The 16,512-nt window shown below is 40.6% G+C and overlaps 2 protein-coding genes across 3 annotated transcripts in view; one reads left to right on the plus strand and one right to left on the minus strand.

The window, feature by feature from the left end:
• Nucleotides 1-12,182, plus strand: part of GREB1L (GREB1 like retinoic acid receptor coactivator) — a 272,153-nt gene extending 259,971 nt beyond the window's left edge. For both annotated transcript variants that reach the window (XM_053664384.1, XM_053664385.1), the window contains 5 exons: nucleotides 514-741; nucleotides 2,089-2,230; nucleotides 5,953-6,153; nucleotides 7,993-8,131; nucleotides 9,425-12,182. In XM_053664384.1, the coding sequence (XP_053520359.1) occupies nucleotides 514-741; nucleotides 2,089-2,230; nucleotides 5,953-6,153; nucleotides 7,993-8,131; nucleotides 9,425-9,588 (874 nt within the window). In that variant the 3' untranslated portion in view covers nucleotides 9,589-12,182. The remainder of the gene's footprint in view (nucleotides 1-513; nucleotides 742-2,088; nucleotides 2,231-5,952; nucleotides 6,154-7,992; nucleotides 8,132-9,424) is intronic.
• ESCO1 (establishment of sister chromatid cohesion N-acetyltransferase 1) overlaps nucleotides 1-16,512 on the minus strand; it is a 96,708-nt gene that overhangs the window by 4,377 nt on the left and 75,819 nt on the right. The window lies entirely within an intron of this gene.

Here is a 16,512-nt window from a genome sequence, read left to right on the forward strand (position 1 = left end):
CGAAAACTGGAAAATCACAACACTAGGAATGGCCCCAAAATGTCAATAATGCCCTCATTGAAACATGGAGCCAGATCTCCAGGCCCTTCCAACTTGACCATTGTGATTTTGTGTCCTTGTTTCCACTGTGGATTTAAAGCCAGCAAAGTTCTAATATATTTCTTTATTATACCATAATTACTAGGACTGGGACGTATACTTGTATTTTTCTAACTTCTGACTGCCTTTCTAGTAACTCCCTCCTAGTTATTCACTTTGAAACAAGGGTTGGATTTCTTTCCCAGCCTTAAAGTGATAAGTCCCAGCCCCAGAAGGCAGCTTCCTCAAGTAGGCAGTGTGGGCAACATGAAAACTGGGTCTGGCACACTCCTCCATTCCAGGCTAATAGGAAGTAAATACGCTAATTATACCTTACAGATATTAATACTGTATAGTAGTATTGGCCCTTCATAAGTGACCTGTCGTCAGTAATATTTATTGATATCTTCTATAAACTAACTTTACATTTCATAGCCAGCCCATAGAAGCAGGAGTTTCCAGTAAGAATGTGTCCTTGAAGAGTGTCTTACAGCACATTGAGGCGACACCCAAAATCATCCACTATGCAATCCTGGGTATACAGAAATGGAGCAGCAAGCTGACTTTACAGAGTCTGAAGGCCCCATTCTCTAGGTGCCATGTGCATGACTTCATCCTCCTCAACACAGACTTGACTCAGAATGTGCAGTATGACTTCAACAGGTAAGTCAGGCCTCCTGGGGACAAGTAATCCTAGTCATTGTTTCTGCCCAGCTCTATCCTCTGTAATGTCTTTTATTCCTGTTTCTGTCTTTATTTGTTTAAAGATCTTATTTGTTTGTTTTTAGAGAGGGGAAGAGAGGGAAGAGGGAGAGAAACATTAATGTGCTTCTCAAGTGCCCCCTACTGGGGACCTGGCCCACAACCCAGGCATGTGCCCTGACTGGGAATCAAACCAGCAACCCACTGGTTCACAGGCCAGCATTCAGTCCACTGAGCCACACTAGCCAGGGCCTGTTTCTGTCTTTAACTGAAAACTGAGATTCTCTGTATGGACAAGGAGAAAGTAGGGGAATCAGAAGGCCCAAAGTGTCCCTTCATCATTCTTCCAACTCAGACTTTTAAAAGGTTACAATATAAAGTGCTTAAAAACACATTTTGACTATCTCATCATTCAACAAAAAATAAAACAGGGACAAAAATGGTTGAATCGATACCAATCAATATGTGGACTTATAAACTCACTGAAGGTTAATTCTTCATTCATCCTCAAAACTCCAAAGGTATTCACTTTCCCAAGTGTTAGTAAGACCCTGAGGTCTGGATCCTCTAAAGCAGCGTTGTCAAACTCATTTTCACCAGGGGCACATCAACCTCGGGGTTGCCTTCAAAGGAACAAATGTAATTTTAGGACTGTATAAATGTAACTACTCCTTAACTAGGGGTAAGGAGCTTGGTGTTGCTGCTGGGTAGAAACAAGGTGCCGGGCCAGATAAAACAAAGTGGAGGGCTGGATTCGGCTCACGGACTTTGCGTTTGCCACCTGTGCTCTAGAGAAAAGCCAGTAGATGGGAATGAACAAGCTAATCTTGGCCTTGCCTCCTGAATAAATTATGTCCATGCCAGGGACCATAAAGTCCCTCCTATGTCAATCCCCAACCTTGTAGCTAGTAGAATACAAGGTTGTATTCTGTAACTATTTCATTTGTTTTAAATATGACAGATGCTTCATCCCTTTTGCAGCCAAGATTTAAAAACTGGGAGCACCTATGCACTCCTGTCTTGCAAGAACATACAGAATGTGCAGTCCAGTTCAGTTCAGGAATGCCTGTGGCCCTGTGCACAGCCCTGTGGGAAGTCTGGGACCAAAGTCACCTCACTCCTCCTTCATTTAATGGCTGTAATACCCAAATCAGTGGGCTCACACAGGCCAGTGTTAAGAGGGCCAGCTCCATGACAAGGCAAGGTTAATTCTGTTTGGCTGTCTCCTATCATCTTCCACACATTTATTTCTCTGTGTGTCATTATCATGGTTGAGATGTTACAGGTTGAGATGTGATTATGATTTAGGTATTTCTGTGAAGACATTGACTTTAACCTGAGAACAAACAGCAGTGGCCTGCTCATCTGCCGCTTTAATAACTTCAGTCTCATGAAGAAACACATTCAGGTTGGAGGGCAAAGGGACTTTATCATTAAACCAAAGATCATGGTAAGTTTGCAAGCTTGATTCTAATGTTGAGACTAAGACGATAATTTCTAATTAACACCTTTGTTATATACTGGCATTAAGCACTTGCTGCTTGATTAGAAAGTGGGGCAACACAGAGGAGTTGATCCTTCTTGCCAAGTTTGCAGTCTCATTTCCCTCACTGAGAACACATATGTCTTCCCTCAAGACATAAAATTTAGATTTAAGGTTTAACAATCCCATCAAAGGCTCAGTTTCAAACTTAACATTCTGTATTCTTAAACTGACAAAGTTAACATTTTTATATTCTTTATATAATACATGAGAAATATAAATCAAGACGCTTATCAAAATGTAACAGTTCAGAGACTCTGATCAAGATGGTGGCATAGGTAAATGCAGTACTCGAATCCTCCCACAACCACAAAAATTACAACTGAACTACAAAACAGCCATCATTCAGAACCACCTGAATGGAAGTCCTACAACTAGTGATTTAAAGAAGAAGCCACATCGAGACTGGCATGAGAGGTGGAGGCACAGAATGGGCTGGTCCCACACTCAGGTGTGGTAGATAAAAACTGAGAAGGCTATCTTGGCTGCAGAGGCCCCCCCTGAGGAGTGAGGGGTCCCAGCCCAGCACCAGGGCCCCCAACCCAGGGTTTCATTGCCAGGAAGAGAAGTCCTCATAACTTTTGGCTGTGAAAAACAGGAGGGATATGGCTGAGGGAGACACAGGGCTTCTGGAGACCCAGGCAGTTCCTCTTAAAGGTTCACACATGGACTACTCTGACTTGCTCCCTCTGAGCTCCAGCGCTGGAGCAGCAGCTTAAAAGAAACCAGAGGCATACGGGGAGGAACTGAATTGTCTGGCATCAGGGTGAGAGCTGGAGGGACAGCTTTCTGACAGAAGTGCTGGCAGAGGACATTGTTCCTTTTCTGAGACCTCCCTGTCCCTGTAGCTGAATCTTTCCATCAATCTGGCCCACACTGTTTGCCCCACCCTGGTGATTCCCTCAGACCTTGCCCCACCCAATTTATAGCCGCCTGCCTCCAAGCTGTTTCTAGTGGCTTTTCCGTAGTGTGGTCTGTCTTGGATCATGCTTCAGACTTTCCTAAAAAGCTCTCAAAAAAGCAGCATTTGGCTTCAGTGTGCCTCATACTTCTTGCTAACTGGCCCTGGCAGCAGCTGAACTTGATTCACAAGTTGGCCTGTCCTGGGCACCTCCAAGCTCAGCACAAGTAGCAGCCATCTCCAGATTGCTTGGTAGCTCATGTCAGGTAGCCCCAGGCAGAACACAGATGGTTGCTGACTTTGGCCTATACTTCCCAAAAGGTCTCAGAGCCCAGTGGACAGGTTCAGACTACATCAAAGCACCACCCAACCACCTCCACAAGTGATGCATCCAAGGCACTAGCTCAGCGGGTACCACAACCCGGTTGTAGCGAGTCCTGCTCTTTGGGGTGGGCTCCTACACAACTGCCTCTCATGGTGGTCAGTCATCACAACCAGTCCTTGCAAGCTGATCAGCCTGCGGGTAAATCCATCTGATTGACGTGCCAACAGCAATCAAGGCTCAACTACAACAGGAGGATTCACACAGTCCACATCACAGTGGGTCACACCTGGAGTACCCAGCTTGGGTTATCAGGGAAGCTATACCACCAGACCCTATAGGACACCTACTACATTAGGCCATTCTACCAAACCTGGGAGATGTAGCAGCTCTACCTAATACATAAACACAACGCAGAGAGACTGCCAAAATGAGAAGAAATGTGTTCCAAATGAAAGAACAGAACAAAACTCCAGAAAAAGAACTAAACAAAATGAAGACAATCTGCCAGGTGCAGAGTTCAAAACACTGGGTATAAGGTTGCTCGATGAACTTAGGGGAATGGTAGATGAAATTAGAACTTAAACAAAGAAATAGTAAACATAAAAATATACCTGGAAAACATAAAAAGAAACCAGTCAGCAATGAAAGGTACGTTAACTCAGGGGTGTGAAACTCATTTTCCCCAGAGGCCGCATCAGCCTCACAGTTAACTTCAAAGGGCCAATTGTAATTTTAGGACTGTATAAATGTAAATTATTCCTTAACTAGGGGCAAGGAGCTCAGCACTGCCACCAGGTAGAAACAAGGTGCCAGGCGGGATAAAACAAGGTAGAGGGCTGGATTTGGCCCAAGGGCCTTGTATTTGCCACCTGTGCATTAACTGAAATGAGGAACCCATTATAGGGACTCAACACTGGAATAGATGAAACAGAGCATCAAAACAGGGGTTTGGAGGATCAGAAAGCTGAAAACAATCAGAGTAGCAAAAAGAAAAAAACAATCCAAAAAAATGGAGATAGTGTTAGGAGCCTCTGGGACAACTTCAAGTGTACCAACATTTGCATTGTGGAATTGTCAAAAGGAGGAGAGAGACAGCAAGAAATTGAAAATGTATCTGAAAAATATCAAAAAACTTCCCTAATCTAGTAAAGGAAATAGACATGCAAGTCCCAATCAAGATTAACCCAAAGAGGCACACACCAAGCCATATAAATTAAAATGCCAAAGGTTAAAGACAGAATTTTAAAAGCAGCAAGAGGAAAGCAGTTTTGTTACCTACAGGTAGGTAGCTTCCATAAGACTATCAGCTGTACTTCCCAACAGATTCCTTGCAAGCCAGGAGGGAGTGGCAAGAAGTATTCAAAGTGATGAAAATCAAGGACTCATAACAACATTACTTTACCCAGCAAAACTATCATTTAGAATGGAAGGATAAATAAAGAGCTTCCCAGACAAGAAAAAGCTAAAGGAGTTCATCATCGCTATACCCGTATTACATGAAATGTTAAAAGGTCTTCTTTAAAAAGAAGGGAAAAAAGATAAAAATTATGAATAAAATAGCAATAAATACATATCTATCAATAATTGAATCAAAAAACAAAACCAAATAAACAAGCAAAACAGAAATAGACTCATAGACACAGAAAACATTTTGACAGTTGCCAGATGGGAGGAAGTTGGGAAGATGAGTGAAAAGGCGCAGGGATTAAGAAGCACAAGTAGAGTGTTATGCAATAGTCATGGGGATGTAGAGTACAACATAGGGACTATAGTCAGTAGTAGTCTAATAACTGTGCATGGTGTCATAGGTACGAGATTTATCAGGATGATCACTTAGTAAGTTATATATCTATTCACTGACGTGTACCCCTAAAACTAATAATTTTGTACATCAACTGTAATTGAACATTTTGAAAAGATTTTGAAAAAGTAACAGATAAAAACCTATAAAGGAGGTGAATTCCATGGCTGACCTTTTCTGTTTAAAAGATTTGCTGGTATCTAATCATTTACAACATATGGACTCCCCAGGGGATCCTAAGCATCTTTGGTGTTTCCTCGGTTGTGTTGGGATTTATCCCATCCACACCCAGAGCACTATAAAGGCATCATATTGGCTCTCATGATGTGCTTGCTAAATGCAGTCACTTTCAACAAAGCCTGTTTTTCCAGTGACTGCTGTTCTTGTTGTGTGTAAATTATGTTACATCTGACAGTACTGTTCTGTACTAGGTGGAAAAAAAATTTCAGAACCCAGTAATGACAGGCTTACATTTGAGGCTAACATTTGTCACTTGTGTACTGCTAGTATTTGGGGACTTTGGGGATGCAGTGCATTGTTTTCTTGCCTGTTTCATCCAGTGACAGACACATTTCCCATGACAACCTTGGCTCTGATTTCAGGTGTCAGAGAGCTTAGCACCCATCTCGCCCCTTCAGTATGTCTGTGCTCCTGACAGCGAACACACATTACTGGCAGCCCCGGCACAGTTTCTCCTGGAGAAGTTCCTTCAGCACGCCTCATACAAACTCTTCCCCAAAGCCATCCATAACTTCAAGAGTCCTGTGTTAGCTGTTGACTGCTACCTTAACTTTGGACCAGAGGTAAAGAGGGAGTGGGCTAAGTACTGTGCTTTACGTGCCTCCTCCCATTTCTTTCCCATTTTAGCTCCCATTTGAAAGCTTAAGTGGAGAGAAAAAGGAGCCTGCGGCAGACTCATTTATGCAAAGTCTCAAACAAGATAGTGGTGATCGCTCCCTGTACCTATTCCACCTCTCCACAATAAGCCAGTGAACACTCAATGCTGTGTTCAGAGGTCAGCTCCACTGAGAAGCCTATCTCATCTGGGCAGAAACAGTTGCTTGCTCCTCCCTATCATAAGATCAGATGATATTTTAATCATGTGATGATGTTTCTTCCCAAGACTGAGTTCTTTTGAGGCCCACTATGCCTTAGACAATGTTTGAAGCATGTAAGAGGAGCTCAATGATGGCTGAGCAATTTAGGGTATCACAGGAGACCTTTACAGCTCTCATTTCTTTTCTCACTCCTGGACTTCTTTCTTTTCCATGATTTCCTTACTTTTTATTCTTTCTCCTCACTCTCTGAGTCTCAAGTTGTCCATCTGTTTTAGTTTTTTTGAGTTGAAACTTGTGCCTTTAGGCTTCTGAGCACTAAGACACTTCAAGACTTTAAGGGCTCCTGCCACTAAGCTTTCTCTTACGATTATTAGCATTATTTATTAAATATTCTATTTTTCTATTCAATACCATATCTTCCTTATAGATAATTTAAAATAAAAGTATAAATTAAAAAATGAAATCAGAATAGGAAAAAGAACACTTTGGTATACATTTCTGTCTTGGCTTTTTTTTCCTCTGAATATCTTGACAAACAATCTCTTAAGACTGAAATCCAATTGTATTCAATTTTGGAAACTTGATTTTTAAAATCAAGTATAAATGTTTCACATTCTTACACTCTACACTATGGATTGTAGAATTTTAGAAGTGGAAGGAACCTAACATTATTACATCAGATTTAACAACACCTTTCATGGTATCTGTGTAAGGTACATGTTTAGCCCAGGTCCCAATTCCTCCATCCAGGGATCCAGGGCCCCAGGGCCCCAAGGCCCCAGGTGTTGGACAACAAAATCTCAGTGCCACTACCACTAACAACATCTCACATCTACTGAATACTTACAAAGTGTTTATACTAATTAACCGACAAAATAGTCCTATGAATCAGGTACTACTATTATCTCTACAGAGAAAGATGAGGTACGGAGAAATGAAGGAGGAAAACTGCTCACACAGCTACTAAACAGAGGAACCAGTATTTGAACCCGAGTGTTCTGGCCCAGATTTCAGGCCATTCATTCTGTCGTTCTCAAGTTCTCTGAACGATCTCATTTACTTACCTAAATTCTTGTAAAGTTTTTTTCTATACACAGAAGCCATATAGAGCTAAAACTTAAATTCTTGGTTTGAAGCTTCTATCCCATTGAAAAGTTAAGTATATGTATGTACATGAAAAGCTGATTTAAATTTTTTATTAATAAAGTAATCTAAACATTTCATCTTTCTTCAGTATGCTTTTCTCTGGAAGGTTTTTAAAATTTTGTAAACTCTTGGAGGAGCTTATTTTTTAAATTTTAATTGTTCAACTACAGTTTTGAGGGGCTTATTTTGTTTCTTACTACTAATTCTTTCATAACCATAATTTATTATGAGAAATAAACAAGAGAAGCTCTAAATAGGTTAAAACTCGGCATACTAAAGAGGTGCAAAGCATAAATAACCAACCCACTTAAGTTTTAATAAAAAATTTATCTCCTTTACCTAACCCTGAAATAAACAGCTAAAAAGGAAGATTCTGACTCATTCAGCCATGGTGCAGTCATTTTGCTTGCTTTTGAAATGCCTGCTTGATTTTTCCAGGTGGCCATATGCTACATCAGCTCCAGACCCCACTCCATCAATGTCAACTGTGAAGGGGTGTTTTTCAGTGGACTCCTCTTGTACCTCTGTGACTCTTTTGTTGGTGCTGATCTTCTTAAGAAATTTAAGTTTCTAAAAGGTATATCAATACTAGTACTTTGTGAATGCTATTGGTTCCCACTGGAGAAAATGCAGAGGTGAAATATATATCTTAAAAAAGCACTTTAACAGTAATCTTTTGCTAGTAAATGGGATGTCTTGGTTTTAACTGAGGAATTAAGTCATTGATATGCTAAGACTAAATGTGGAGCCCTGGGCTGGCATGGCTCAGTGGACTGAGCACTGGCCTGCAAATCAAAAGTCACTGGTTTGATTCCCGGTCAGGGCACAAGCCTGGGTTGTGGGCAGGTCTCCAGTTTGGGGACCTGTGAGGGGCAACCAATAGATGTTTCTCTCCCTCTTTTTCCCTTCCTTCTCCCCTCTAAAAATAAATAAAATCTAAAAAAATAAGTCTGAATGTGGATGAATAGCCAGATTTGTGACATTAAATGTTTTTTTACCACTATTAACTTTAGGACGAAATCAATGTAAGAGAAGTAATGCTTCTCATATAATCTAATTTTAATAAAAATCAGATTGAGTTATGACAGGTACATAGTCTATAGAGTTAGATTTGTTGAAGAACAAATTATAGATTTAGGCTGACAAGCCTAAATAATCCTGAATAATCCTGACAAGATGAAAAAAGTAAGGTTCAGAATACATGCTACAATTTTTATTACAGGTGAAATTATGTATTTATACACACACACACACACACACACACACCCCCCAGATGTGGCAATGGGGAATAGAAAACTGCCTTGCAATGGACATTTGGCAATATCCAGACATTTGAGGTTGCCATACTGCTGGTGGCAATGTAGTCGACTGAAGCCAAGGATGCTGCTAAACATCCTACAAGAGCAGAGCAGCCCCCACAGCAGAGGATGACCCAGTCCAGTTGTACTGAGGTGGAGAGGAACACATGAGACTCATAGCACTAGAGGCAAGGGAAGGTGCGATTGGGAGATTTTTCACTTTACAATTCTTTTAAACTTTTAAATCCGTAATACTACTTACACAATATAAACAATACAATTAAAATGAACTGATAGGTTATTTTCCTTTTTCTAAAGATATTATTTATTTATCTTTAGAGGGTAAGGGAAGGAGAGAGGGAGAGAAATATCAGTGTGTGGTTGCCTCTCATGCATCCCCTGCCGGGAACTGCCCTGACTGGGAATCGAACCACAATCCTTTGGTTCATAGGCCTGCACAGATAGGTTACTACCTTAATATGTTGGAAGGGATATAATCATAGAGAGCTGGTGAAGTTCTTTATCATTTCAGTTCCTGAGCCTAAAATGCACATCTGCTTTTTTTTCTGAAGGTGCTACCCTGTGTGTCATCTGCCAAGACAGAAGCTCCTTACGCCAAACAATTGTCCGCCTGGAACTAGAGGATGAGTGGCAGTTCCGCCTGCGGGATGAGTTTCAAACTGCTAACAGCAGTGACGACAAGCCCCTTTACTTTCTTACTGGACGTCATGTATGAGGTTTTGAAAAGACCAAAAATAGCAAAGGGATGTCAAAAGGGATGCCTAAGTGGGGTAGGACAGAAACAATTTGGGTTTTTTTTCCTTTAAAGTACAATCACTGTGGAGCAAAGTGCAACATATTTGTCTGTTCTCCAAAGAACGCCCCAAATCTGACCCAGGTTTTTGAGGGTATCACTCTCTTTCAGTTCTATTTAAGGACTATACATTCAGGTTAACTCCACCTTAGGCAGTTAGAGTTAAGGCACGGTCTGCCCACAGAGCCTGAGGAGGATCTGCTTTGGAGAATGAACATGGAGTTTGCATTGTTTTTTTGTACTACGCTACGTTAGGGGGAAAACTGACTCATCATTAGCCAGCCTGAATGTGTTACATGAGACACCGTTGGTGTGGAATTAATTGAAGATTAATGTTTGAGGCCTGAACCCTCAGTTTCTCTTCAGATTTGTACTTTGGTACAGTATTACTCAGGGGTCTGAAATTATAGAATTTAGAAGATATTTGTATTTAAAAAAAAGTAGCTTTGTCTTTCTCTGTGCAGTGTTAGTTTAAGATTTATAATCTTATATGTATTGGAGCTTTTGGCAAAATTTCCACAGGAGTTAAAAGTTTACTATTCAAACTGAACAAACAAAACAAATCAGTAAATGCAGAGCAGGACTTGTGTGTATACAGCAGCTTCTCCTTGCTTAAATTCCTTTGCTTTTTCCATGCTTTAAAAATATTTCCAGTCTCTAAGCACACCACGTCTATGAGTATATGGAATTGATTAATCTTATACAAGGAGAACCTGACTCAGTAGTTGAGCCAATGAAGAAGCTTTCAGCAGTCACACCACACTCACCCTTATTTAGTTGAATCAAGCAGTTGGCACCAGCAAAGCGAAACGTCAAGCTAAGGTTCTATGTAGAGTGGAACTAGTTTGTATCCTTTCAGGGACTCAAGCAAAGCTTCCTTTAAAGATACACTGAATGAATATTTGAGCGACCTTACACGGACAACACGGAAATTGCTGAAATGGGAAATGAGCCACAGAAAAACTCAGAACTGTTTTTACTTAATCCTAACCGGTGATAATTTTGTAAGGAATAAGGAAGATTCCATTAAAAAGTCTTTGACTCATTAAAATCAGCAAGGGATGTTTGTTCAGTGTCAATAATAGGAGGCATTAAGTTCTATAAATTTCTCACCCTATTTTTTTAATCAAAAACAGATTTTGGAAAATGTTCTAGATCAAACTATTTGAAGTATACTCTTAAATTATTCCAGTTCTCCTCACACAATCTTTTGACTTTTTCTCATTGTCCCAAATGTACTACTTTAACCCCACTTAAAATGGCCATTTTTACTTGAAGCGGTATCTTATTTGTGGCCTGAAACTTCTGGGGATGGGAGGAGGCAGTCTACCAAGCCTGCATTTACTTAGAATAGTGTTAATTTACCAGTTTTATTAGCTTGTGGTAACAAGTTTACAGCTAGTGAAAAGATGGAATGTACTAATCTGAAAATGGTTTGCAAATCTCTTGGTTTTAATATAGCTACTTAATATGTCTTTAAATATATTTGAACAATTCTTATAAACCCCATTGTTAATTGTCCTTCAAAGAGGATCTGCCTTATATATGCTTTAAAAATATTCCTTAATTTTAGTACAGCAGAATTTTTGGCAGAGGTACGTTTTGAAGCAAGTTGATTTAGATGTGAATGTATTTCAGTTGTTCCTGTTTGGTTGAAAGGGCCTAATAGAGATGATATGAAGAAACCCACTGTTTGTGCAATATTCCAATATTACTACATAGGGCAAATAAAATACTTGAAATAATTCTAAAACAGTTGTACCTGGGGCCATTGGCCTCTCAGGGTTTCCCTCTGGCTTTATGGCTTCATAGTCTGAAGAATATTTTTTAAAGTAGTTACTTTAGATGCAGGTATTCCATATTATTATAGTTAGGGCTGCACTCTGAAATCAAATGATTATAATCTTTTAAATAGTATTTAACCCTGTGGAAGAGAAATACCAGAATAAAGCCAAAAGATCATCACCCCAACGATAGACAATTTGAATTGATCTGCCTATTCTTTTCTATGCCTATCTTACTAAGGTTTGGATCTTTTAAAATCACCTTACAATTCTTTAGAGGATGTTAGGTCCTTCTCCTTTAAGGATAAAATTGCACAAGCACAGGACACCATGATTTGTTAATGTATACCTTGGTGTGTTCAGCTTTGAGCCTTGCCATTCCTTAGAACATTGTGGTGTGTGTTCTCAGGCCTCCATAATAATTAGCCTGTAGACCTGTTGAACTTCGCCATGTGTGACAGTTCACACAGGTTAATACTGAATGTAAACTAAAATTAAAATGAGAATTGTTGTATTCAATTTTTTTGGCTGTAATTTATGCAATTGCTTTATGTGATTTTTTAGAAAAGGAGGCACCTGTGTTAATTTTATTACTGTTAAAATTTCTTAACCAAAATTTGGTGAGTTTCACTAGTCAGTCTACCTCACATTTTGTTTATGATTTTAAATTGTCTTAAGTTGTGTCTACAGTATGTCCTTGACCTCCCATTTGGTGAATGTATTAAAATTGTCTCACACCCCAAATAAAAAAGTATGTCTTCTTTAAACTAATTTTCCGGTGTAATCACAAATGGAATGAGCTCCCTGACTCTGACAATGCCCAAGAAATGCTGGAAGTCCACGTATTACAAGTTGGATGACTCTGAGATTCTACTATCCTGGCATAACAGTCCATGAAAGTGCTAAATATTTGTTACATGAAAATCTGTAGCTTATATAAAGATACACACACACACAAAAAGTATCTACACACCATACCCATTTGCAGAGTTCCATATAATTAGATCTAGAAATGATTATTAAGATGTTAGAAATATTCATTGTATACATATCGCCAAACTTTTATTTTACAGATGGCAACTATACTCACTTGGCTGTCCTTCTTCAAAGCAGAACTTTGGGTGGTTATAAGGTGTTAATCTCGTTTATTTCTAAACTCTAACTAATTTTACCAATTTCTGAAAGTAACTGTTATTCCAGGAAAATGATTTTCAATTCTAGTCTGTAAAGAGTGATCAAATAATGAACTTCTGATATAGAACCATGAAAACACTCTCTAGGCCTCAGGACCCTGAGAGTTAGTTACCTTGGGCGGAGCCATAAATATTTGTAAGTATGATGATAAATCCAGGAGCAAGTTCAAACTGCCAGTGTTCCACTACATATTCCAAAGCAGCTGCCTTGGAAAGACCAAAAGCTGTCAAACCTTCCTATTTAGCTACCTAGACCTGGAACAACATCCAGGGTACAAACATTCCTCAAAACTCCCCAGAAACTGGCCCTTAGGATTCCTCTGGGTCTAAAAGAGTAATGATCTAACACTGAAACTGGCTTCATTGAAAAAACCATTACCACACTGGCTAGTGTAGCTCAGTGGATTGAGTGAGGGTCTGCAAAAACCAAAGGGTTGACAGTTCGATTCCCAATCAGGGCACATGCCTGGGTTGTGCGCCAGGTCCCCAGTAGAGGGCACTCAAGAGGCAAACACATTTTTTTAAAAAAACATTATACAACCTCCCACTTTAATTTTTTTAGAATACATTTATTAAAGCTGTGGGCAGTGAAACAAGGAAGGGCTTAGGACAGAAGCCATAGGAGAGGTGGCTGTCAGCACACTGCAGAGATAAAAGGGCCTTGGGGAGAGGTTCAAGGGCTTTCCCTGAAATGAGCTGCCCCTGCCTATAGCTCCCTTGGTTGGAAGTCTAAACCCCTTAGGGTTTAGAAGATGCACACCTTGAGATGGTCCCGTGGAATGATGACTTCATGCCTGGAGGGCAGGTTTACCTTCCCTCTCAACAATGACAAGGCACTTTTTGACCAAGAAATTTATTATGCTGGTGACAGGTAGGTTTCCCCCACACCTGATGCAAAGTGAGGAGCCAGTAAGGTGCAACGGGTCCTTAATTGTACCAACCATGGGCCAGGTCTGCAAGGTGATCCAGGGTGGGTCTCCTTGGAATCCTGCCACAATATTCCACAATAAGATATTCCAAGAAAAGAAACCGAAAAGGGTGATAAGGTGATCTGAGTTACTGCACTTGCTACTGACGATGTTGATTATGGAACGGCACTAGTTACTCACGAAGTGGATGGCAGCACATTAGATACAACTGCAATAACTCCTCATAATGCAGCATGAGAAGGAGACTAGTTGCAGGCTTAATCTTCAGTCAGGGCGTGTACAGCAGGAACAAGTGATCGATGTTTCTCACATCAATGTCTGTCTGTCTGTCTGTCCCATACTTTCTCTCAGTTTATAGCTCCAGCTCCAGGGGCTTTCAGTTTCTCTCCCTCTCTTCCTCCTTTCCTTCCCCTCTCTCTAAAAATAAATTAAAATCTTTAAGAAAAAAGGAAAAAAACATTACTAAAGATGATTCCAGGAAGGTCCTCTGGGGCCAAGGAAACAGCCATTCACACAATAAATTCCTTGTATTAACTGTCAAGTACTTAGCTAAAAAAAAAACCATTTTCTTCAGTGATCGTGTCAAAAAATAGAGTAAGTTATATAAAACAAAACCAACTACACAAACTTTTCTGGCCATTTGTTTTTTAAGCAGTCCAATGTATTTTATTTTTACTGTAAAGTGGAGGGGTTGTTGTTTCAGGACAGAATCATCCTTTTATCTGCCAGAGGTTCAAGAGCCATGAGAACATAAATTGCACTATGTAGTTTCTAACCTAGCAATCTTAACCCCTGATGAATTATGGTTAGGCAGGAATATGGTTGTGTTCCTATCCAAATGCTTTATCCGGGAAGCCATGCAAAGTCAGCAAAAATAATTAAAATGTAACTAACTGCATGTCTATTGTATTTACTGTACTTAACCATAGTCATGCTTTTAGTAGATACACCAAGGTCACTTTTATGTTAGAACTGGTAACAGGAGTGATTTTTAGTTAATATAAAACTATTGGGGACTTCCGCCAAGATGGAGGCATAGGTGGATGTGCCGTGCCTTCTCACACAACCAAGTTTAGAGACAACTACATATTAGCAACAGAAAACACAGCCAGAACATGGAAAATTGAACTTTTCAGAAGTCCGTTAACAACAAATTCTTCAGCCTACCGGTAAGGGGCGAAACCAGCGGCTGGTGAAATGGGTTGCACAGGAAAACTCGGTCAGACGGACTCAGGCGCGGAATCCAGGCGCGGAATCCAGGCGCAGGGTTGGACCTAGTGAGCAACCGAGTGAGCCACCAGGCGAGCGACCGCGGGGGAGACAACGGGGCGCCGCCATTTCCCTGCTCTGACCCCACCTCCATATACAGCGTCATAACCCAGCGACTCTGAGTGGCCCGGCCCAGGTGAACCACCTAAGACGCTAATCCTCACCCAGCTGTGAGAAACAGCAGAGGGAGTCGTCATTTCCCCGCTCTGACCACGCCCCCACATACAGCGTCACAACCCAGCGACCTGGGAGTCCAAAGCACCGCTTCTCACACTTAAAGGGCCAGAACAGACCAAAAATGTCGCAAGAATATCTCAAAGCCCCAGAGCCCATAGCTCTAAGCGATGAAGAAATAGCAAAACTCTCAGACGCACAGTTTAAAACACTGGTCATCAGGATCCTCACAGAACTGGTTGATTATACCGACAAATTAGACAAATATATGAAGGCGAAACTAATTGAAATGAATGGAATTGCACAGGACACCAATAGCAACGAAAAGGAAACTGGGACTCAAATCAATGGAGTGGACCAGAAGAAAGCAAATAATGGCCAAACAGAAAAGAGTCAAGAAGCAAGAATTCAAAGAAATGAGGAGAGACTTAGGAACCTCCAGGACATCTTTAAACGCTCCAACATCCGAATTATAGGGGTACCAGAAGGGGGAAAGGAACAGCCACCAGTGGAAAACTTATTTGAACAAATAATAAAGGAGAATTTCCCCAATCTGGCAAAGGAAATAGACTTCCAGGAAATCCAGGAAGCTCAGAGAATACCAAAGAAGTTGGACCCAAGAAGGAACACACCAAGGCACATCATAATTACATTAGCCAAAATTAAAATGAAGGAGAGAATCCTACAAGCAGCAAGAGCTAAGGGGACAGTCACCTACAAAGGAGTCCCCATCAGACTGTCAGCGGATTTCTCAAAAGAGACCTTACAGGCAAGAAGGGGCTGGAAAGAGGTATTCCAAGTCATGAAATCCAAAGACCTACAACCAAGATTGCTCTATACAGCAAAACTTTCATTTAGAATGGAAGGACAGATAAAGTGCTTCTCAGATAAGATCAAATTCAAGGAGTTCATCATCACCAAGCCCTTATTATATGAAATGTTAAAGGGACTTATCGAAGAAAAAGAAGTTAAAGAAACATGAACGGTGAAAGGACAACAAACTCACAGTTATTAACAACCACACCTAAAACAAAAGCAAACTAAAAGGACAGCTAGATCAGGAGTGGAAACATAGAAATGAAGATCTCAAGGAGGGTTAGCAACAGGAGAGTGGGAGGAGAATGGGGGAGAAGGTACAGAAAATAAGTAGCATAGACAGTAGATAGAAAATAGATGGGGGGGCAAGAATAGCATGGGAAATATAGAATCTAAAGGACTTGAGACACATGATCATAAACTAAAGGGGGGGTAATGGTGGGGATGGGGGGGTAGGGTGGAGGGGAATGAAAGGGGGAATAGAACAACTGTAACAGCATAATCAATAAAAAAAATAAAAAAAAAACTATTGCATGTTCATGCAGATAAGGGCATACCCCATACAAAATCTCATGGTTCTTCTGTCTATACTTGTGATTCCTATGTCAATATATCCTATTTTGCCATGTATGATGCGCACCCATGGTCTAGCACTGCCCATGTACAATGGACATCCTTATT

This window comes from Artibeus jamaicensis, unplaced genomic scaffold (assembly GCF_021234435.1).
Source record: "Artibeus jamaicensis isolate MK-2021 breed Jamaican fruit bat unplaced genomic scaffold, CSHL_Jam_final contig_354, whole genome shotgun sequence".
In the NCBI taxonomy this organism is placed as follows: Eukaryota; Metazoa; Chordata; class Mammalia; order Chiroptera; family Phyllostomidae; genus Artibeus; species Artibeus jamaicensis.